At 34.3% G+C, this 24,839-nt stretch overlaps 3 protein-coding genes and 1 pseudogene across 3 annotated transcripts; 1 reads left to right on the top strand and 3 right to left on the bottom strand.

Moving 5' to 3' along the window:
* Positions 1-118: 118 nt before the first annotated feature.
* Positions 119-1,400, bottom strand: LOC121761845 (probable glycosyltransferase At3g07620). The gene has a single exon (XM_042157531.1). The coding sequence runs from the start codon at positions 1,330-1,332 to the stop codon at positions 295-297; it is 1,038 nt and encodes a 345-aa protein (XP_042013465.1). The 5' UTR covers positions 1,333-1,400; the 3' UTR covers positions 119-294.
* Positions 1,401-2,085: 685 nt separating this feature from the next.
* LOC121760288 (acetylserotonin O-methyltransferase-like) lies at positions 2,086-3,528 on the bottom strand. Its single transcript, XM_042155944.1, has 2 exons — positions 2,719-3,528; positions 2,086-2,576 (listed from the first exon to the last, which is right to left on the bottom strand). Exons 1-2 carry the CDS (start codon positions 3,454-3,456, stop codon positions 2,280-2,282), a joined length of 1,035 nt encoding a protein of 344 aa, XP_042011878.1. The 5' UTR covers positions 3,457-3,528; the 3' UTR covers positions 2,086-2,279.
* Positions 3,529-5,768: 2,240 nt separating this feature from the next.
* Positions 5,769-7,814, bottom strand: LOC121760726. The gene is made up of 2 exons (XM_042156352.1): positions 7,385-7,814; positions 5,769-6,538 (listed from the first exon to the last, which is right to left on the bottom strand). Exons 1-2 carry the CDS (start codon positions 7,812-7,814, stop codon positions 5,769-5,771), a joined length of 1,200 nt encoding a protein of 399 aa, XP_042012286.1.
* A 2,441-nt stretch (positions 7,815-10,255) lies between these two features.
* LOC121763152 lies at positions 10,256-10,390 on the top strand (annotated as a pseudogene).
* Positions 10,391-24,839: the final 14,449 nt, after the last annotated feature.

The following is a 24,839-nucleotide window of genomic DNA, read 5'->3' as shown; positions in this document are numbered from 1 at the left end:
GCCAAAGATGCCGTGATTTGGTGTTAATGTTCGTTAGCATATATGATTGAATCGAAATCTGTTTTGATTACACAATTTCCTGTAACTTTGAATAATATCAATGTACAAGCTCTGGGCATAGAAAAGAGCAAATCTTTTATGACTAGTTGGACTATTGAATAAAGTGCTGTAATCTTCTGATAGCTGGAAGTATATCTTCACGAATAAAAAGGGAAAGGGGATAATCAAGGATTATTATTCATACTTACAATAGAACTAGTCTGTGAATACATATACGATCTTTGATGAATCAAATCATCTCCGCGCATACCTAATCGCATGGCGTCTCAGCCACAGCTGATACATCAACATGTTGAAAGCATCCATCGCCTGCGCCTCCTCGTTCCACACCAAATGCTTGCTCGCAGCCACAATCATTTCTCTCATCTCCGCAATCTTCTCCTCGCTTACCTCCGATAAAATCTGCTTCAGCCGTTTAGCGCCGCTGTGCGGCACTGCCACCACTAGAGCGAGATCAGACCATTTCAAAACATCCATCAACGGCAAGTCCTGAATCGGACGGTTCACGATCACCACCGGCACGCAGCCGGACGCCATCGCCTCCACTATCCCGTCCACCTCCCCGTGATACAGAAATAAACAGAATTTACTCTCTCTGAAGCTCCGAGAGGACTCCAATTGCTTGCTTTTCTCCTCGATCACAAAATCGGAATCCAATTTCAACTCGGTGACCAAATTCAACTCCGTCTCCCCGTCCCATCGCAAGTAGCCTAAAATCGAAGCCTTAGTGGAATTCTCCGCGCCGTGGAAGAGGTCGAGCGGCGATCGGACGGAAGGAGGCAGGGTGATGTCCTTGTGCGGGATGAAGTAGCCGGAGACGACGGGGAAAACGGAAATTTGGATGGAATTCTTCTTGAGCTCGAGAATGTTGCGGTCGGAAGAGTAGTCAATTCCGGCGGGGGAGAGGAAGAAATGATCGGCGCCTAGGGTTCGGTTCCAGTAGGGAAAGTCGGTGCGGAGCTCTCTGACGACACGCGCCATAGAGCGCGTGGAGATGTCGGGGGAGAAGGGGACGAAGAAGAGGTGCGCCTCTTCGGGGTTGTGGGTGAGGAAGGGGCTGCGGAGGAGGGAATTGTAGAAGAGAGAGGCGGGGACGTCTGGGAATTCGAAAGGGGTGTAAGGGGTGCAGATGAAAACTTTGAAAGTTGTTAGCATGTTTTGGTAGTTGTGGAGAAGTGTCGTTGGGGAGAGGTAGGGGGAAGGTGCGGCGGTGGAAGGTGGAAGGAGGAGAAGGGCGAGGAAGATGGGGAGTATTGCTGCCGCCGCTGCCATGGTAGGTGGTGTGGTTTGTTTTTGTTTTTTTTTTTGTGTGGTTATTGTTTGGTTAATCAAAGCCAGGTGCTACTTTTCTGAGTTGATATTTGTGTTGTTAAGTCAAACTGTCAAACATGGAATTAAGTTGGTCGCCTTTTTTTCTTTTAAACTTTTATTACTATCATTAACTCATCATTACTGTGATTATAACTTAAATAACAGAGCAATCAATACAATCAAGTCTCCATAAACGTAGACTATTTATTCATTGCCAACTTTTATGTTATATGATGATCATCATTTTGGGAGTCATGAGTAAATAATTTATACACGCATCACCAATTTTTTATTTAAGTTTTTGATCGGACAGCTTGAAGTCAAAATTTTAGTATGAAAGCAAAAGAAAACAATTGAGAAAAAAAATAGGAAGAGTGTGAGATTGACGATCGTAAATAGTGGCGGATCCTGACTTCTAAAATAGAGTAATTTCTAGTTGAAATAAAATAATGAAAATTTTCATTATAGTTATCAAAATATTTTTATAATAAAATAAATAATGTATATAAATTTCAATTCAAATAGTACTGTTGATTGTTAAACGACTCCTTCCAATATTCAATTTTCCGTAGACAGATCGGAAAGGTAATTCTGATAATTTATTATGGACTGGAGTAAAAAATTTTGGCCCAAATGGAATAATAACCTATGAAATACGGTTGAAATAACTCCCATGCATCACCTCATTAATGATAATATAAATTGTATCCGTAATAATGATCTCTAATAAAAATACACTTATACACTATGTTTCACAATCATTAAAATAAACATAGAAATGACCATTTCATTATGGTCAACATGAGTGATCGTCAAATTATATATGATCAATCACAATCACAGCAACCAATAAAGTTGAAAATGCATTATTAGAGTAAACAGTAAAGAAATGAATGATATGCAGAATTTCATGGATGGGCGTCGATGACAGAGATAATGGAGGAAATATGTTTGACGGTATAGCTCCTGAAACCAGCTGCTTTTATCACAAAATCCCATTCTTCTATAGTCCTCTCTTTCCCTTTATCGGTGTGGGCCATCATCACCATGTCCAGCGCCAGCCTAACATCGCTGTACTTGTCCTCTTCTCCCTCGACTATAACCGCCTCCGCAATTATCACCTTCCCCTTCTCCTCTGGGACCGCCTCTCGGCATCTCCTCAGTATCTCCACACATTCCTCATCGCTCCAATCATGCAACACCCACTATATGTCATTTATATCAGTGTCTGTTTTGTAATGTCAATTGATATAAATGATTTATGAGAATATGAAAAGATAGGAATGTGATCAGTTGCTAACTGTTAGCAATTTAAGATAGTTAGCATCCTGAAAATGATATATGTACCATGATAAAAGCAGCATCTGCCATGGGGACTTGTTTAAACATGTCCCCACCAACATGCTCCACACCTTGTCCTGGTGGTGCGGCCGAGACAACGTGGGGGAGATCGAAGTTAATCCCGCGGATCCACGGACACGCCTCCACGATACGGCGGAGTGCAGTTCCATCCCCGCCGCCAACATCCACCAAGCTGCCAATCCCTTCGAACACCTCTCCGTAACGCTGCACAATCTCGGAAACAGCGATTCCAGCGTGGCAGGCCATAGCATCGTTGATGAGCTTGCTGTGGGCCGGGTTTTGGGCCGCGTACTCCCACACATCCCCTCCATGCGCGGCCTCAAAGGCCGAGCCTCCATCGACGGAGGCGCGCGAGCTCAGCTTGTGCCACGGAGCCAGCATCACGGGGCTGCTCTCCAGCAACACAAACGAAGTGATGCTATTCGCTTCATTTTTCAAAAGCAAGCGAGAGAGAGGAGTGTGGGCGTATTGGTTTGTGGATTCCTGCAGCTTGAAGAAACCGCGGTGGATCAAGTACCTCATGATGCGGTGGAGCGCGGAGGGAGAGCAGGCCACGGCGGAGGAGAGATCGACCAGCGACATGGCGCCGCCGTGGCTCTCCAAGACGTCGGCTATTTGGAGCTCGATTGCGCATTTGACAACCGCCATTGGAGTGAAGCCGAATACGTACTGCCATATATCCACCTGCGCCTTCTCTGCTTCTTTGATTGATTTAACATCCATTTTTATCAATCCACTGATTTTAGAGGAGAAGGAGGTGTTGTTTGGTGATGCTTAATTATTCATACATGCATAGGCATTATATAATGCTAACAACAATCAGCCAATAAAATAATACCATCGTGAGACATACTTAATGTTTTCTTGTGTCGTTAATCACAGTATTTCGTCCTTAGCTAGGCCACCATGCAACTACTCTATGTAAAATAAGTTAGGTGTTCAAAATAAAACGAAGATTTGGTATCGTGGATGTGTTATGACCTAACCTAGTAAACTTGGTTAAAACTATAATTGTTTCCAATGTCATTTACTTTGTAAATACAACAAATATTGACAGTGATTTTTAATTTTTTTAGTAATTTTAATACTGAGACATGAATCATAATTAGAGATTGAGTACTATAGTAAGACTCTTATAGTCCTATATACTATTCAAAATAATTTGAGTAGATGATCATTTATTTATTTTAGTGACGGAGTATTTACTTTATAATACTGTACAAGTAGGACATCAAAATAATGCGGTGGGTGATCTCATTCCCTATACTTCCACTCTCAATTCTTAATTATTCTGTCCAAAAAAAATAGGGCACTTTGTGAATGGCACGGATTTTAATGTAAAATTGGCAAGGTAAGAGAGAAGGAAAAAAAGTAAGAGAGAATTTGTTGAAAACTTTCTTTTTTTTAATGTGCCCTATTTTTCGTGGACAACCAAACATGGCAAATGTACCCTATTTTTTATGGATGGAGGGAGTATAAAGGGGGACAACACAATGAGTAATTAACACCTGCTCCATCCCTCCCTCGATAATTAACACCAATTCCCTTTTATATTCGTCCATAATTAATTGACATCCTTATGTTTTACTATTTTGGTAATGAACTCTACATTCCACTAACTTATTCCACTTATATTTTATTATGAAATTGATATACTCTTATAAAAGTAGGACACACATTTCAATAGTTTTTTCACCCATTTTTCACTACATTTCCTAAAACTCGTGTCAAGTCAACTGATGTCAATTAATGAGGGACGGAGAGAGTATTTGTTATTCATAATAAACACATCGTACTAAACGAATTTCAATTATAGTTTTTTTTATCCAAACGCATTCTTTATAGTACTAGTATGTAAATAAAAAGTACTCCCAACGTCCTTCTGTAGCTAAGTCATATTTCTTTTTGAGTTGCCCCATTGTAACTGAGTCATTTCATTTTTTGGCAAAAAACAACAACTTTTCTTCTCTCGTACTTTACTCTCTCTTACTTTATTCTCCCTTCATCTCTTTACATTTTTTCTTTTCTACTTTATTATTCATTTACTTAACACGACTTTTTTTAAAATCTCGTACCGAAAAGAAATGCTTCTACTACAGAGGGATGAACTAAGTACAAAATAACGTATGTGCATCGCTATAATATTATACAATACCCACTAAACATTTGGATGAGTAGACATTAAGACTATCTCCATCAGTGACACTCACCCAACCCAACCCCAATCAACCTTTTAATAAAATATTCATTTATCTATCCTCCACATACACAACCCTCCCTCAATTCAACCCACATCAATTTTTTTTACTTCCATCAGTGACCCCAACCCTACCCAATTAAATATTTTCTTTTTCATATATTTTATATTAATATTTTGATTTATAATTAATTTAGATATATTAAATAATGTCTAAAAATTATAATAAAAAAGTTTATGATTCAAATTTAAAACAGAAAATATTAGATATTTAAATAATTAAAGCACAATATAATAATAAATTACACACATTAAAACATACAAGGCGATAATAGAAATAAACAAACCAAAATACAAAAGAAGAGTGAAAAAAAAAGCTAGCTTAAACAAGATAAACATTAGTACATATTTAATTGTTTGTGCCAAATTTAATCCAAATGTGCTCAATCAAATCTTCTCGAAGAGCAATATGAGCTTCTCTATTGCGGAGTTGAGCTCGATTAGTCATATATTATGACAAGCTCCTGATCCGTTGAGTGGAATAGCAAAAGGCTTCAACATTTTCTTCATGTACTCTTGTATGCGTATCTTGAATAAACTCAGTGGCATCATAATAATTTTGATATCTATCACGTTCAGCTTCTACTATCATATTATGCATGATGATACAAGCCATCATAATTTTTCCCATGAAAATCTTATCCCATACAAGACACGGCCTTCGCAAAAATGCGAAACGTGCTTGTAGGACTCCAAATGCTCGCTCAACATCTTTTCTAATAGACTCTTGGTGTAGAGCAAACAACTTATGCTTTTGAGTTTGTGGAGAAGTGATTGACTAGACAAATGTAGCCCATGCAGAATATATGCCATCAGTAAGATAATATGCCCTATTATATTGATGACCATTCACTACGTAATTAACATATGGTGCTCGACCTTTTAAGACATCATCAAAAACAGGAGACCGATGGAGTACATTAATATCATTGCACGAACCTGGAGTCCCAAAGAATGCATGCCATATCCATAAGTCGTATGATGCCACAGCTTCCAAAATGATCATTGGTTTTCCATTTCTCCCTGTATATTGTCCAGCCCATGCGTTAGGACAATTTTTCCACTGCCAATGCATGCAGTCTATACTCCCTATCATGCCTGGGAAACCACGTTGATCTGCTACATATAGAAGTTTAGCCATATCTTGTTCAGTAGGTCTTCTAAGATATGTGGCACCAAAACATGAAATAACACCATCAACAAAATGCATTAGAGAATCTCTTGTCGCCGTTGAACTCATCCGCAAATATTCCTCGACGACATCGGATGATGTCCCATACGCCAACACCCGCATAGCTCCTGTACACTTCTGTAAAGAGGACAAACTTTGTCTCCCAGCAGCATCGCGTCTCTCCTGAAAATACTCATCGTTAGCAGTTACAGCTTCTACTATCCGAAGGAATACGGATTTGTGCATGCGAAATCCGCGTCTAAACATCTCTGGTCCGTACGTCGGGTTGGGACCAAAATAGTCATTGATCAAACGCTCAGCACCAATCTCGCGTTGCATTTCCCAATACCTTTTTCTGACTCTAGAAGCTTGGACCCCTGCAGTTAGATTGAGAATGTTAGATAACATATTCTCAACAATTGTATAAATTTGATGATTTTGTTGAGAAACTCGTTCTTCCCATTGATTGAGTGCAATGGTATTTGAATCATCAGAACTTAAATCTGATGAAAGTGATGAGTTTTCACTAGAAGATATATTTTTGGAAGTGGAGTGAGTATTTCGTGTTATCTTCAAACAGAATTCACAAGCTATTTATAAACTAAATAGTGTTTACAAGTGGCGTATAAAAAAATTACGCTTGTGACATTTCCATCACTTGATAGACACACTTGCAGTAATGCATGTGACATGTGACATATCAATCACTTTATAAAGAAATTTGATAGACACGCTTGCAGTAATGCATGTGACATATCAATCACTTTTGCCAGAAAATGCGCTTGTGACATTTCAAACACATTTGCCAGAAAATGCATGTGATATATTGTTTCTGACATCCCACTTAATTTTGCATGTGAGAGAGAAGTAATGTTCCTGACATCTTAATAATTATTTTTACTGGTAAATGCACAGATATCAAACTCATATCTGGAAATGCATGTGTTAAAAAATGATGTTTGTGACATCCCACTTACTTTTGCAGAAAATGCATGTGACACTAACTTATATTACATAAATTTATATTACATAAAGTGCAAACAAAGATCCAAATGAAGCAAATTAAGATCACACAAATCTAACATTACATAATTAAAAGCACACCATACAAATATTACTACAACTAAGATCACACCAAACTAATATTACATAACTTATTCTCACACCAAACTCATCTCAAACTAAAAGCATTCATTTTCCAAACACAATCTCCGTTAGGTTGCCTTTCATGTCTTGATCTTCTGGGGACAAGTGCTCTTTCTCCAACAACTTAAGCAACAATTTTTGGTACATCTTCATAGAGGGCTTATCCAGCTTTTCACGTTCTAGCTGCAGTCGAGCCCTTGCTATTTCGTTTTCATTATCTTTAGCTAGCCTAAGTGCATGAAGATCTGCAACGCATTGTGCATTAATAGAATCAGATTGTGTTACCTTGCCTTTTCCTTTTCTTTTTGCCTTGTCTCCGCCTATAGGTCGGGAACTAGTTGAATGTCTAGATGTGGGAGTTTCCGGATTTGAAGGGATAGTATACTCGCCGGATTCAGAAGTCTTTGTCCTCTTTGAGTTGCTACCATCCTGTTCATTAGCAAAATTTTCATGGTCAGGAAATATCTGTGTTGCATCATGAACACTCCACTTCTCATGTTTACTCATAACTTCATTAAACACTATCAAATCTTGAAAGGCGTTGCCTCCGTCGCCTTTGTAGATGCTATGAGCTTAATTCTCAACATCCTGGTCGCTCATTCCACTCCTCTTTCGGGCGTTGGCAGCTCTGCAAGCAGACACCCATTTGTTGTCGTTTCCGTTAAGTCGTTTCCATCAACCCTTCAAAGAGTCCATATTTCTTTTGTTAATTTCATCTGGATTTTGTGCTTGGCATTCATGATACAATTTATGGACATTTAGCCATAAGGTATCTCCCTTCTAATTTTTACCACGCACACTATCTTCGCTTGCGTAGACCCAAGAAGACATAAGTGTTATATGTTCTTTCACACCCCAACTTACATTTTTTGAGCTCCTCTGATTTTTGTTCGCTTGTTGGACATCTCCGAACAAATTGCGGGTGATATTTCCAGACGTGGGAATTTCAGTAGATGTAGGAATTTGGCTTAGATTTTGAGAAAATTCAAGGTTTTGTGAATACTATGGATTTGCAGAAAATTGAGAGTTTGGATATTCTGATAATTGTTGATAATTTTACAAATTTTGATGGTTTGGGAAACAAGGACGATAGTGTGGATAATTTGGATCCATGAAACCAAATTTATCAAAACAAGAATGAAAAGAAAGTTAGTTTGTTTGTGAAGAGTTTTGCATGCTTAGTGGGATATATATAGAAAAAATGAAGCACAATCAAAAAGTAGCAAATAATAAAGAAATAATAAAAAATATAAGTAATTAAAATAAAAGAAGTACAATAAAAGATATATAAGTAATTGAATAAAATAATACTAACAAATTAAAGTAGTAAAAGAAAATTAAAATTAATTAAATATCCCACATGCAACAAGAAGATGACATGTGTCCTTGACTCCCACTTTTTTCCAAGGGCGGCAGGGTGACATTGAAATAGGACGATTGGGCCATTAAATTTCATTTATAATTATTTTTATTTATGGCTTTTTTGTCTTATATGGGTGACATTGGTGACATAGTCACCGATGGAAGTAGTCTAATGAGAACCAAACCATTATTAGTTGTCAATTTTTCTCTCTCCGAATAAAGCAGCTTCAAATCCTCTAAATATTGTATTGTTATTTTGAAGATGGATACAACGCATAATCACTTCCCACTTCCAACTTAATTAATTGATAATACTCCCCCCATTCTAAGGACTAAGCCAGGATTTTAATTCAATTGGGACAAAAATATATATTAAGAATAAATTTTAAAAATTTGAGGTGGGGCATTTATAAAGAAAATCAACAAAAATTTAAAATATATTGACAAGGGGCAAATGCCCCTTGTCCTCCCCTACTAGATCCGTCCATGCTCCATTCCATATTAATTGAGACAGTTTTCTATTTTAGGAAGTTCTAAGATAATTGAGTCATTTTTATTTTTGACAAGAAGTACTTTATTATCTCTTCATTTTTCATACTTTATTCATCATCCATTTAACACATTATTTATTTTTTTAAAAAAATTAAATCCTATATGAAGGAGGAATTTATAAATAAACTCATATATGAAGGAGGCTCATTGGCGCTAGAACAAAGGCTCTCGACATCATCCATTTAACACATTAATTGTTAAACTCTATGCTGAAAAGAAATGTCTTAACTAACAAAGAATGAAGTACTAATCAAGATCATAGCCCACCTCTACAGCCTTGTTTCTTATTCTACGTACGAGTCCAAACCAATATTAAAGAAATACTACTACTAATTATTAACTTTAACCATATTATAATAGTAGTAGTATAACTTTTCTCAGTGGGCTGTCTTTTAAGGCTTGGGCCTTTAAACAATCATATCTCACCTTTTTTATTTTTCAATTTAATAATAGCAGTTATAACTTTTTTAAGAGGGCTGTCTTTAAGGCTTGGGCCATTTAAACAATCATATCTCACCTTTTATATTTTTCAATTGAATAATAGTATTATAACTTTTCTAAGAGGGCTCTCTTTATGACTTGGGCCTTTTAAACAATCATATCGCCACCTTTTTTTTCAATTTAATAATAGCATTAAAACTTTTCTAAGAGGGCTCTCATTAAGCCTTGGGCCTTTGAAACAATCATATCTCGCCTCATATGTCGGATATATTCTTTATTAAATTACTCCAAACCGAATTAATCATGGGTCTCAGACTCAATATATCTATATACATCAAGAAATATAAAATTTAAATATTGTTGAATGTATTTTGTCACAATCCACCCGAAGTAAAAAAAATTTAATTGTTAATATAAGTTTGTTAAGTGTATCTTTGGTTTTAACTTTTGACAAACACTTTTTAGCATATAAGGCAATGGCAATTGATGTGCGACTCTCGATCAATAATTAGTCCCACGTCGCACATTTAGCAGACTCTGCTAGAGGGAGAACCTAAATAAAAAAGGAAAGAGCAACGTGTCAGACAAAACTTATCTTTGCGTTTGGAGCAATGACATAGCTACTGGGATTACAACCTAAGCGAATCTATTGCTTGTTCAAAACTACTTCCAAACTCCCTTTTTGGTCTGTAGAAAATTTCTAAAGGGGCTTCCTTTTAAGTTAGGCCCTATAATTCAAATTCTAAATCTTTATTTTTATTAGTGTTACAGCCTCTCATGTAGTTATGTATGGAGTTGAGAAATTATAACTAGTTCCATTTACTTTTCGAATATTGGTGAATTTTCTCACTCTTTTCTTTTGCATCTATTCAATTTCTTGTTTAAGTCTAAAAGTTATATATTACTCCCCCGTTCCATAGTAGTAGAGTAATTTTTATATTTTTGGCGTTTCATATTAGTTGACTCATTTCTCTTTTTAGTAAAAAGTAACACATTGTCCCATGCTTACTTTTCCCCCTCTTACTTTATTATCTCTATTTTTTCTTCTCTCCTATTTTATTTAGTATATTATAAATATTTTTCTTAATCTCCATGCTGGAAAGAAATGTCTCCATTACTATGGAACGAATGGAATATGTGAGAAAAGCAATGGAGGTGGCTGAGTCTGAGCAAAGAAAGAGTTAGGGGAATATGGTGACAAGGTTGCCATTATATAGCTTCGTTGATTATGCTGCTCACTGCTCAGAGGTATTTTGAGTTTGAACAATAAGTTTTATATGCTTCTGACTGGTTTTGCTTGGATCTAGTATGAGTACTGCCCCGAGTTAAAGAGTACGTGTAAGCACTAGTTTGTTTGTATTGTTATAGCAGCAGTTTTAGAGCAACTTAATTGAAACTGTGAGGGAAATCTCGATCGATACAACTCATTTATAAATTTTGTTTTGAAAGAAGATGCAGGTAGAGATAGATGGATATTCGGCTATCCGATAATTAAATTGATTAATATCGATTATAAGTTAATTGACAACCGAATTTTTAGTTTCAGTTCTGGTTCAATTTCTAATTTCAGACCCGATCAGTTGTAAGCTATAAAAGATCAATCTGGGACTATAGATACTCCCTCCGTCCCGGTTAAAATGACACATTTCTTGACCGACACGAGATTTTAGAAGTTATTGGTTAATGTGTTTAATTAGAGAGAGAATAAGTAGGTGTAAGTATTAAAATAGATAGAGAGAAAGATAAATATTTTAACAGGAGTAAGAAAAAGTGGTTAAGTGTATTAACTGGGGAGAAAAAGTTTCTAAAAATGGAAATGTGTCATCTTAGTTGAGACAAACTAAAAATAAAAATGTGTCATCTTAAGTGGGACAGAGAGAGTATATATTACTCCCCTGTCCTACATTAAGAGTCATATTTTACTATTTTCGTCTGTCCCATATTAATTGTCTTATTTCATTTTTATCATAAAAGGTAAGTAGACCCACATTCCAACAACTTATTAAACTCACGTTTTATTACTCCACTAACTAATATACATGAGCAGGGACGGAACCACCAACGGCCAAGCCACCGCTCCAGCGGGGGCTTGGCCTGTCCCGGAGACTTCCCACCCATGGTCTCCCTCTGCGCTGGCGCCCCGTCGCCGTTGCACTGAATCCAAAATGTTTACAGTTAGACGTTGCAGCGCACAAAAATTTGAGAAAGAAGATGATTATAATTGGGCTTCTAGTATTATTAGTTCCGTTTGGCCTTAACTTTTATTGTGTTTGCTGGACTAGTATTAAATTTTGAACAAGCTCAAGTGTAAACAATTACACCGTTGTCGAGCCGAGAAATTCTTTTTCAACAATTTTTCTCTATTCTTTTAATTTACTTACTACTTTTTTCATCCATTTTTTTCATTTTTTCCATGAAGAGTGGGACACTTGTCACCAAATCGTCCAAATTATAATTCCTAAAAGAATATAAAGTTTGCAAGCACAATAATTTCAATCTCCTCATCTTAAAATTAATATTTCATGGGTAAAATATTTCAAGTACAATACGTTTGCACACCATCTTCATTAATTCATCGATTTCATAGATTTCATTATTTAAAATTATTTTTCATTATTTTAAAAAATATAGAATCAATTAAAAGATAAATAACTAATTTACAACAGTTATATTAGTTTTGATTCTAATACATATTTTTATAGATGTATTTTGATTTTGATACATCATTTAACTTGATTAATTTCTCTATATCCATGCTCACTTGTTTTCAAATTTTAAATATAATATTAGTTCTTCTCAATTTGATTGATATATTTTAATTTATGGTTCGGTTCAACTTTAAATAATTGAACGAAACAACAAATCAAATTATATATATATATATATTATTTTTAAATATTACTATTATTATTTTAAATAATTTAATAATATTATTATTTTAGTACATTTCAGCACCGGCTAATTTGTATTTCTGGTTCCGTCCCTGTACATGAGTGGGACTCATGTTCCACTAACTTATCCAACCAACTTTTCTTTACATTTCTTAAAACTCATGCCGAACCAAATATGACTATTATTAGGGGACGGATGGAGTAACATTGTTTTTACAATGGATATTGGTCTCTGAAATCATCAACTTTTGGCGAAATTTTATTATTTTCCACAAACTTTAAAATTGGTCTAAAATATTACTTTAGATTTTATTTTTATTTCCCACGGCAGATCATTCACCATATTCGACTAACTTACGTATATTTTTATCCTATTTGACACTACTAATCAATGTGGTTTTCTACGTGGCATTTTATAGTACTTGCCACGAACTTAAAAGTGGTCTAAAATATCATAAACATTTCACAGTTGTCGTGTAGAATAAGTTTTTCGCCGAAGATATCTTATTTGGGTTGAGTTGGAAAATAACAATAGAATGTAAAATTTGTGATAGTTTAGACCATTTTAAAATTCGTGGAAAATACCAAAATTTGGTCAAAATTGATGATTTTAGGGACTAATATCCATGTTTTCCATAGTACTAATGTCATTCATCATTAGGAGTCTCGATTTACCATTTTAGTTCATCCGCCATTAGGAGTTTCGGTTCACTTTTACTATAAATGATAGGTAGATCTCATGTTCCATTTAATCATTTCACTCACATTTTATTATTACTCCCTCCGTTTCACGTTACTTGAGGCGTTTCTTTTCGGCACGGGATTTAAGAAAGTTGTGTTTAGTGAGTTAAATAAAGTAGAAGATAGAATAAAGAGAGAGGAGAAAGTAAAAGAAATAATAAAGTAAGTGTGATTAGATGTTTTGTTTTAAGCCAAAAAGAGAAATGACTCAAGTAACTTGAGACAATCTAAAATGAAATACGACTCAAGTAACTTGGGACGGAGAGAGTATAAAACTAATACTCCTATATAAAATCTTTTTCCACACACTTTTTTTTACATTTTTTAAAATTTGTGTTGAATTCAAATAAGATTCTTAATAGGGGCAAGGGGGAGTACTACTTTCGTCAAAGATATATAGGGGACAATTTAAAAAGAGAGCTTTTTCTTGCCCGCCCTTACTTTTTTTTATGTAATTTAGTCCGTGGGAGGGTTAAAAAATGGATTTAATATTAGATTAAAGTTGCTAAAGAAGTTAAATTAATTATTCCTTGGATTCAAAATTTATCAGCATGTTGTGAAATATACTCTTTGGAGTATCTCATTAGGCATCGAATTATTTCTAAATTTATAAAAGAATATATTGATCTTTTGTGTTTTTGTTTCTATACAAGCAAATTATAAAATCTACTTTCTTCTGTGTAACATTTATTTTTCCGGATCCTCACACAAAAAAATTATACTACTAGTAAATTAAAACTGCTATAGTAGTTGTCAAGTGATTAGTATAGCGCATGTGAATTAATTAAAACGTTAACCTTTAAGCAATGGATGCACTTAGAAAATAAAAGGAAAAAAAGTACTTCTCTGTCTGCTATTAGGAGTTCCAGTTTATCATTTTAGTTTGTCCGTTACTAGGAGTCCCGATTCATTTTTCCTATAAATGGTGGTTAGACCCCACTTTCCACTAACCCATTCCACCCATATTCTATTATAAAACTAATATATAAAAATAGGTCTCACATTCCATACTCTACCTATTTCCACCCATTTTCCTATATATTCCTTAAAATTTATGTCGAACTCAAATAAGATTCCTAATGGCAAACTGATGGAGAGTAGTACTTCATGAGTGTACGTATCTCATGCAACTGGGAGACAAACTCACAAAAGTAGGAGTGATTTTAGATAAATGCGTATTGATGCATACTCCCTCTTAGGGATGTCAATCGGGCTGGCCCATCGGGTTTCGGGCCAGCCCTACTCGGGTTGCGGGTCAATTGGGTGCGGGCTAATCGGGTTGTGAATTCTTTCGGGTTGTAAAAGTTCAACCCTAACCCTAAAAGCTCGGGTTTCGGGCTAGCCCAGCGGGTTAATCGGGTTGCTACCGATAAGATTAACATGCGATCAATCCAATAAATAATGATGAAAATTAGTTATATTAATAAAATGTAAAATATTTAATTATGATAAATTTGAGATATATTGTCAAACTCAATCATAAACATGATCAAATACTAAATTTTGAAATATTTTGTGAAATTTTAATGTATGTTTTAGAAATTTAAATATTTTTTTAAGTGAATTTGAAAATTTTAATTTATTTATCAATTATTATATTAATAAAATCGGGTTTTCGGGCCAGCCCATCGGGTTTTCGGGTTTAGCCCTAACGGGTCGCGGGTTAATCGGGTGCGGGCTAATAGGGTTTTAATTTTATCGGGCTAGAAATTTCCAGCCCTAACCCTATAAATTTGGCGGGCTATTCGGGCCAGCCCACGGGTTGCGGGCTACATTGACATCCCTACTCCCTCTGTCTTTCATTAACTAATATCGTTTGATTTAACATGAATTTTAAGAAATATAGAGAAAAGTGGATGGAAAAAGCTAGTGAAATATGTGTCTTATTTTTAATATTAATTTATAATAAAATGTGAGTGCAATGAATTAGTGAATTTCGGGGTTTATTACCAAAAGTAATAAAAATAAGGGTGGTAATCAAAATTGAATCAAAAATCTTTAAAAAAATGAATATTTAATTTTGATCTGGTTCGAATGGATTCAATTTCGAATATTTTGATCACGTCTATGTATAATAACTGTAATTTCTCTCTTGTAAGGGAAGATTTTTTATTAATCACGAAATGTATGTCAATAATTCCATACAAAATACTCCCCTCGTCCCATAAAAATAAGGATGGAAAATGAGACCGACCTTATAAGAGAGAAAAAATGTCAAAAATAGAAGGTGGCTAATTTTGTGGGACATCCTAAAATGTAAAAGGAAGACCATTTTTATGGAACAGAAGTAGTACGAGTAACATTTAATGCGGTGGGTGGACTGTGGACATTAAAGTACAACCCAGTGGAACCATCAATTGAGATGACTTTATAGTTTATATAGGGTTCCTCCGTTCATTTCACGTTCAAAAGCATAGTCCTGTTACATTCAGACCATCCATAATAGGAATAGCCCAGTATTAGCCCAGCCATAGCCTAGCCACTGCCACATCATCAGCACTAAAAATCCTCCTGCCACATCATCAAAACAAGCAAATAGTCCAGCAACAGCCCAGCCACATACTATCCACATCACTATTAACAAATATATACAAAATGAAATAATTAACAATCACACAATATACGGAATTAAATTTACGACACAAAAACAAGAAAATTCACTAATATTAATAAAATTTAAAAAGTACATTAATTAAAAAAATTACATAATTAAAAAAAACTAACGGCGGGCAATCCTCCGCGCCCATAACTCTTCAATTAAATCCTTTTGGAGTCGAATATGAGCCGTCGTTTGGCGCATGTCGGCATGTGCTTGTAGGAGGCCGGCTTCATCGTGAGGTACCCCACTCCGTACGTTGGGGGCGGCCACGCCGTGGCTTGGACCGGCTTCATTATCGTCGTTGACCCAATTGGTCAGTTCGCCACCTTCATCTTCGACAATCATGTTGTGCATGATAATACAGACGTACATTATATCAGCAATGCATTGGACATTCCACAAACGCGTTGGACCCTTAATTGCCGCTCATCGAGACTGGAGCACACCAAATGCGCGCTCCACGTCCTTGCGCGCCGACTCCTGCCGTGCCGCAAAGTAGGCCTTCTTCTCATCTCCTGGGCATCGGATCGTCTTCACAAAGACGGGCCACCTAGGGTATATCTCATCCGCCAAGTAGTAGCCCATATCATGTCGGTTGCCGTTGGCGACAAAACTGATGGCCGGACCGACGCCCTGGCACTGCTCGTTGAAAAGTGGCGACGAGTTGAGGACGTTGAGGTCGTTGTTCGAACCAGCTATCCCAAAATACGCGTGCCAAATCCAAAGCCGGTAATCAGCTACGGCCTCCAGGATCATCGTGGGATTCTTTCCCTTGTAGCCGGACGTGTAGAACCCCTTCCAGGTTGCGGGACAGTTCTTCCACTCCCAATGCATACAATCTATGCTGCCTAACATACCCGGGAACCCATGCTGACTCCCGTGCATCCGCAACAGATCTTGGCAGTCTTCGGGGGTAGGCGTTCGGAGATACTGATCACCGAATACTTCTATCACTCCCAGAAAGAAATTCTTCAGACATTGCAGGACAGTGGTCTCATCGATGTGGAGATACTCGTCCCACATGTCTGTCGCGCCTCCGTAGGCCAACTGCCGGATTGCCGCAGTGCACTTTTGAATAGGTGTGTGGCCGGGTCTGCCAGCCACATCGTGCCTGAAGCGGAAATACAGATATCGAGACTCCAATGCGTTGACAATATGCATAAACAGGTCTCTGCTCATCCTAAAACGACGCCTGAAAAGGTTGGAGTTGAACCGAGGCTCCTGTGCGAAGTAGTCTTCGTATAGGCGCTGATGTGCAGCTACGTGATCCCGATCAATCACACTGCGGCGGTGGACCACTGGGGGAGGTCGAGGTATCGCCGGCTGCAAGGCCCTTTCCATCCATTGGTTTATCGCGTTGGTCGTATAGGCGTCCAACGCCTCGGCCATTCGACGTTCGTACTACTCAGCATCCCCTCCGCTACCACCACTACCACCACCAGCGTTACTCATTTCGCGTTGTTGCTCTTGTACAGAAATTAAGATAGAGAGAGTACTCGTTAAAACAAGTGGTGCGAATGAAAATAGCGAGCAAAGCGCGTATATATAGTGTTTCGGAAAAAAAAATTTAATTTCGCGCTAGGCGGTGCGCTGGGCGATCCGGGCGCTGCAATAGCGCCGAGCGGATCGCCCAGCGCACCCCCCAGCGCCACGCGACCGCCCAGCGCTGCGCGGTTTCTCTCTCCATTCGCCCGCTGGGCGACTGCAATAGACCGCCCAGCGCCGGCGGTCGGCTGGGCGGTCGGCTGGGTGGCATTGTGGATGGTCTCATAGCCAAAGTCAACTAATTGGAGGTAATTATTAATTACGAATTTAATCGTTGTTTACTCTACTTATTATAAGTGCACTATTTAATAAGTAGCGGAATACAAAAATGCAATCCAAATATCTAAGTGGATGTGACACAAACTTTCAAAAAGAATTGGCGATATTGAACATGCAAGATTTTGAAAATCGTTACATTTTGGTTATGTTATATTGAGATGTAATTATACTCCATATGTCTAGATTCATATAAATTTGAAACTATGTCCAGGTTCGTTGAATGTATCAATACCTCTTTCTCTCCCTCCCTCCCGCTGACTAATCTCTTTTAGAGATGAGAAATTGATCCGATCCACTCCAATCTTAACATTATTATGAACAGTAAATCTTGCACATTATTTCATCCGTAATAAAATAAATTATTGGATAATTAAGCTAAGAATAAAATGCGAATAATGCCATAAATATTCACAATTGGTTTTTTGTATAGAGTTGGTAGCATTTATGTATGAATCACGTTGTGGTTCATGCGCTCAATTGGTTTTTTGTCAATGAGTTGAAATTAGTTTTTGGATGTAATTGTAAACAAGAATCCTATTTCAACTTGTGAAATAGCATTAATGAATACTAGATGTCTAAATAAAAATTGTTAATACATGTGTGAGTATGTTACTATGTCTATGCCTTATTATTTAGAATGGATAAATATTAGTAGTAGATGAGCTCTACGGGGGTTGTAACTCTAACATTTTATTTGGGCTGTGAGCATTGAAAAAACAAGAAGAAAAAGGAAAATTTCCACACAGAGAATCTAGCTAGCACATGGGGTTGTATTCAAATAATAATAATAATGAAATATTAGTAATATTAATTAATGTTTATTCAAATAATAATAACAACAAAATAGTAGAATTGTACTCCATTTTAAATCCAATTTTATTCAATAACAAATTTTTTTTTGTGGATCACGCTTGAATGGTAACTGATACTACTATACAACACATAGATTGAAGCCCATTTTCTTGATCAATTGCGGTTATTGAATATGACCAAACCAAACCGCCCATTTATTGACCTAGGTAGTGATTTTACCAAAACCCCCTATATCAAAATCCATTTTGGCACGAGGAAAAATAAAGTCTAGGAACTTCTCTTGTTAATAATCACATCAAGGAAAGAGACGCTGCCTATTTTAATACTACTAGTGTTACTCTTGATTTTGGTGAGATTTGATGGGAAATTTGGAATCATATTCCGAGTTCCGACTATCTGTATCAGTTAGTTTTTTTTCTTTTTAGAAATTAAGGCTACAGAGGTACGACCCTATAGAACAGATCATGTTCAAGTAAGGTCGTGACTATTCTGTATCAGTTTAGACGGGAGAGTGTGGATCTCGTGAAGGTGGGCAATGAGAGTGAGGAGCGGATTCAAGTCCTTGACATTTCCCACGTTCAATGTCCGTTCCCCAATAAATATGTCTCTTCCCTATTTAATGTTATCTTCAATATGGATAATATTGCAATTTAATCTGGCTTTTGGAGAACCTAAAGGCCAATTACACGTCTGCATTTACGCACGCTGCCACATCACATCCTCCAAGTCCAACCTACCTTAATTAATCAATCACCTTCACACAATGGGTCTACCAAGATCACATCCTAATCAAACGCTTAGTCAAAATGTTTGGTTTACTTTCATCCACTTGTTTAATCCATTGGATTGGATCATTTTAATTAATGTCAAGCGGACTACACGTACCAAATTCAACATTAAACAAATTACTATAACTCTACTATGTTCTATTAACTTTATATATTACTTCTTCCTCCATCCTATAAAAATAGTTTTCTTTTTTTATATTGGGTCGTCCAATAAAAATAGTCATCTTCCATTTTTAATAAGTTTTTCTCTCTTTTGAGGTTTATCTCATTCTCTACTAATAATACTCTATCGCTTTTTCTTTCTACATCTTTCTTACTTTACCAATTTTATATTAAAACTCATGTCATCCCCAAAGTCTAGAATTTTATAGGACAGAGGGAGGAATATATATCGTCTTCCAAACACAAAACTCTATAACTCAATTCACAAATTAGTTTAGTAAATGCAAGTTCTCATAAAAATAAAAGGTAGTAATTGCGTTGACTGTTTAGTAATTGTCCATGTAACTGTAGTCGGTGAGAGGTCATACAAAATCAATTATACAGAGTAATCACTAATTCATCTACTCCATCTGTTTCCTCATAGTTGATGCCTAAATTTTCGGCACATAATTTAAGAAAACGATGTTTAGTGTGTTAAGTAGATAGATAAAAAGTCACTGGGAGAAAAAGGTAGAAAAAATAAAATAGGAAATTGAATAAAGTAGGATAGAATAAAAGTGATAAAAAAAAGTGTCACATAATTTTTACTAAATATGAAAATGACTCAACTATAAAGGAATTTTTCAGAATGGAAAAATGACTCAAACTATAAATGAATGGAGGAAATAGTAATTAGTAGGGGTAAAAAAAAGTCCGAGATTCAATAGAAGTACAATTTTTTTTGTTGTTAAACCTAGAGTAATCATTTGTGGACCTATTAACTATTTATCAGACGGATTTATTGGTGCTTTAAAGAATGAGATAAGCAATACAAAGATTTAAGATTATTTCATATCTAAAGGCATAGTAGAATTTGATAAAAACAAATTACTCCTCCCTTGTTCCTTATTTACATAAAGACTTGTGGAAATAAAAAACGAAAAATGCTTGCAACCTAGCTATAAACCTGAAAAAATAAAAGCGAAATGCGGAAATGGAATACGACATAAAAGGTAAACAGTTTTATATTTTTATGGTTTTAACTATACTTCTCAAACCTGATTCGCAAGCTCAACAATGATTATAGTACAGCTGAAATTCAATTTAAACAAAAAATACAGATAAAACATGGCTCAGATAAAACTTCAAATATTTCCGATGCCAACATAGTAGTAGTATTATTTTAAGAGAAATTTCGAAATAAGGGTTTAAATTCGCTGACCTTTCGTAATTAGGGATTCAATTCACTGACCTTTCGTAATTTGGGATCGATGCATGCGTATTTTTCGTAACAAGGGATTTATGATATTTTAGCTTATTTATGTGCTTTTTTAATATTATTTCCCCATAACCATTTATCAATCGTCTAAATTAACCTCTTCAAATTTTTACCTAAAAATGATATCAAACATCTTCCCACTACTGTGTCAGTTTTTATACTGTGCTGTTTCTTTTTCTCATTTCACATCAATTAATTCATTTCTAGTTAAATTCGCATAACTCTTTTGTGTCGTGAATCAAAATATTTTTGAAATAAAACTATCAACAACAAACACATGTATTTTACTTGATCAAATTAATCTCTAGCTTCACATCATATAAAATTATTATTTATGTCCCATTAAATATCTCATATTTCATTTTTAATTCCTGAACAAATGTCACATATCACTTTACTATTTGTTTTAATGGATCTCATATTTTATTAACTCAATATAAAAATGGTAGGTAAAAGTATGTCTCACAATCCACTAATTTTTTCCACTCAATTTCCTTTACAAAGTCAAATAATTTTTTAAGACTTGCACCGATAAGATATGAGAAAATAATGGGGACCAACTTAATATTTATTTATTAAAACTTGAGTTTAAAAAAGTTGGATCTTGAAACATTATAAACTTTATGTTTGAATTTATCAAACCTAATAATACATTTTTATTTAATGAAAATGAAATGAGCTCGTTTATTTTCGCTTAGGATTTATATCGAGTTTATTGTGAAGAAATATGACAAAGGATTAAAGTAGCCAAAACTTCCCTCACGTTTGTTGTGAAAATCACATAGATCTTTGACTTTACATCTGAAGGGATCATTCAATTCTTAAAAATTTGAAGGGATAATTTAGACAATTGATAAATAGTTATAGGAAAATAATATTAAAAAGCACATAAATAAGCTAAAATATCAGAAATTCCTTATTACGAAGAATACGCATGCATCGATCCCAAATTACGAAAGGTCAGCGAATTGAATCCCTAATTACGAAAGATGAGCGAATTTAAACCCTTATTCTGAAATTTCTCTTTATTTTAATTGTTGGAATAAGGTCAAACTTTTTTTTTCCGACTCTAGGGTGATCAAGGATAACATAAAATATACTTGGCAATAACTTTCAGATCCCTGATTTAATTTATGGTTTACATGCTTAACAAATCAAAACATTAAAAATTTTGGTAACAGTGAAACATGCGTATCATGTCTAGGGCATAATATAAGAAATAATTAATTAAGATTGTAGGAAATCTTGGGATGAGGCCCTAATTAATTAAAGAAATGTATTGAATGGCGCTCAAATTAGTAGTTACCCAACAATTTAAACGTGATTATGGCGCTGCACTTAACGTCAATAACTTTTTTTAGCAGTTTGAATATCAAATCTAATTAAAGACTAACATAAGGAATATGTGCTCTATAAGGAAAAGTAAAGATTACTTAGGGCATCCACAACCCCTGCTCTTTGGCTTATGCACGCATGCTCAACGACGGAGCACTATGTTACATTTGGTGATTGAGCATGTGGACATTGCACACTTGTACATGCATGAAGCACACTTGCTTATCGCATGTTGGCCAATCTCAACGTGAAATTTGACTTTTTCCATTTTAAAAATTATTAAAAAAAATCAGATTTAAGTTAATTATAAAAATTTGTACAACCAAAAATTTAAAACCAACAACATTTGACTTTTTTATTTTAATTTTACTTTTTCTCAATAAGTACCTTTATTCCTCATTTCATTTTCTCTTATTCATTCACATTTTTTTGGGTTTTTTTGTTTACATGCAAACTAATTTAATTGAAATTAATTTATACATATGAAAGAATTAATATTTAAGAAATAGTAATTAGCTTCCATGGGAATATCTTCGATGTTTATTTTCCAGCAAAAACTTGTACTCCTAAATCATGCCTTTCGATATATGGTAATTAGGTGCTAACCAAACCTAAGTAAAATAAGGTTTGATAACCAAATCAAATATAGTAGTGCCATAACTGAACCAATATCAGATTTGATTAATACATTTGGTATAATTTAGAAGAAAAATGTTTTGGAGACATAATGTCTAAGACATAATGAGGTTAAAATAGTCATTTTAGATTGTTTTAGATTTTTATTTAAATTTATGTTTTGTATATATACCATATTACCCTTATGCATATAAAACATTTATTTGTATTTAAGAATTACTTGCTTAGGAAAATTGTGGGTATATTTATGGATGGCTTGATTTAAGCAAATATATACTCAAATCTTCTCACCAATCTCTCATCCCTACCAAAATGTTCCAAATTCCATCCCAATTGCAGATTTGCAGTAGATATTTCTTCAAACAAAAGTATTGACTTTAATTCTATTTTTTGTTAAGGAACTGTACATAAATTTCCAAATTTTAATTACTCCAATAATGCTAAATTTTGAATTATTCTTTCTAACTTCAATCACGTAATATTAGTTTATTTAAATTTAATTTAATATAATGAATTAACCTTTATTTAAATAATACTTTATGCAATATTTTTTAAATTCTAAACTTATAGGTACTTAATAGATTTAATACTCGATCTTAATTTTATTTTTACAAAACATTATTGAATCTGGAATTTATATTTATAAAAGTAACAAATCAATTTAATTGCATGAGTTCTTAGAGCATCAAAATTAAGATTTGAAATTTATACATCTTTTATTTTATTAATGGACAAAATGTTAGGGAACAATGATTTGAATTTGTATACTGAAATTAAATTCTTGCATGGTGTCAAGATAATATTTTTTTTAACTATTAGAAAATTAATAGTCATGTTTAACAATAAAGAAATTTCTTTTTTTTATTCACAACTCTTACTTTCATTGGATGTGAATGACTATTACTATTTCGCTTGCATAATAACACTAAGAAAATAAGAATATATATATATATATATATATATATATATATAGGTGCGTTAGAATGATAATTATATTTATGGTGATAACCTAATAACCTATCATTTTATGGGTCAAAAATATCATTTTTACTAAAAATGATATCTATACACTATAAAATGATATTTTTTCAGCATGCATAAAATGATACTTTTAATCCATAAAATGATATTCTGTTTTATAAAATGATACTTTTAATCCATAAAATGATATTCTGTTTTATAAAATGATATATTTCGTCCATAGAATGATAGGTTATTAGGTTATCACCATAAATATGGGTTATCATATGATCACATCCCTATATATATATATATATATATATATATATATATAGTTATATTTATGATTTAGAATTATAATAATTATTTAATATTATTAAAATAATTTGATGAGAATGACTATTACTATTTCGTCGAATGATAACAATTAAATATATATAGATATACATATGCACGTATATATACTAGTCTTTTACAATTTAGAACTTTAACGATTATTTAAGAACAAAATAATTGGATGCGAATGAATACTACTATTTCATTGGATAATAACACTAAAAAATTAAGTATATATACACATGTAGTCGTTTTTATGAGTTCGAATTTTAATAATTACTAATAAAACAGTTTGATGCCAATGACTATTATCCTTTCATTAGATGATAAAAAGTACAATATATAACATAGGTATACTACTAGTATTTTACAATTTAGAATTTTAAATATTATTTAATATAAAAATAATTTGATGTGAATGACTATACTATTTCGTTTGACGATAACACTAAGAAAATAAGTATATAAATGCATGTATTCATTTTTTTGACTTAAAATTTTAATAATTATTTAATATTAATAAAATAATTTGATGCGAATGACTATAACTATTCCGTTGGACGACAACACTAAGAAATTAAGTATGTATGTGCATGTAGTCATTTTTATTACTTAGAATTTCAATAATTATTTAATACTACAAATAAAATAATTTGATGCGAATAATTATACTATTTCGTTGGATGATAACAATTAGAAATCAAGTGTATATACACATGTAGTCATTTTTATGACTTGGAATTTTAATAATTATTAATACTAATAAGATAATTAGATGCGAATGATTATTACTATTACATTGGGTAATAACACTAAGCAATAAAGTATGTATAT

This window comes from Salvia splendens, chromosome 13, assembly GCF_004379255.2.
Source record: "Salvia splendens isolate huo1 chromosome 13, SspV2, whole genome shotgun sequence".
NCBI classification, from domain to species: domain Eukaryota; kingdom Viridiplantae; phylum Streptophyta; class Magnoliopsida; order Lamiales; family Lamiaceae; genus Salvia; species Salvia splendens.
Note: the sequence above shows the minus strand (reverse complement) of the source record. Positions and strands in the feature narration are given on the sequence as shown.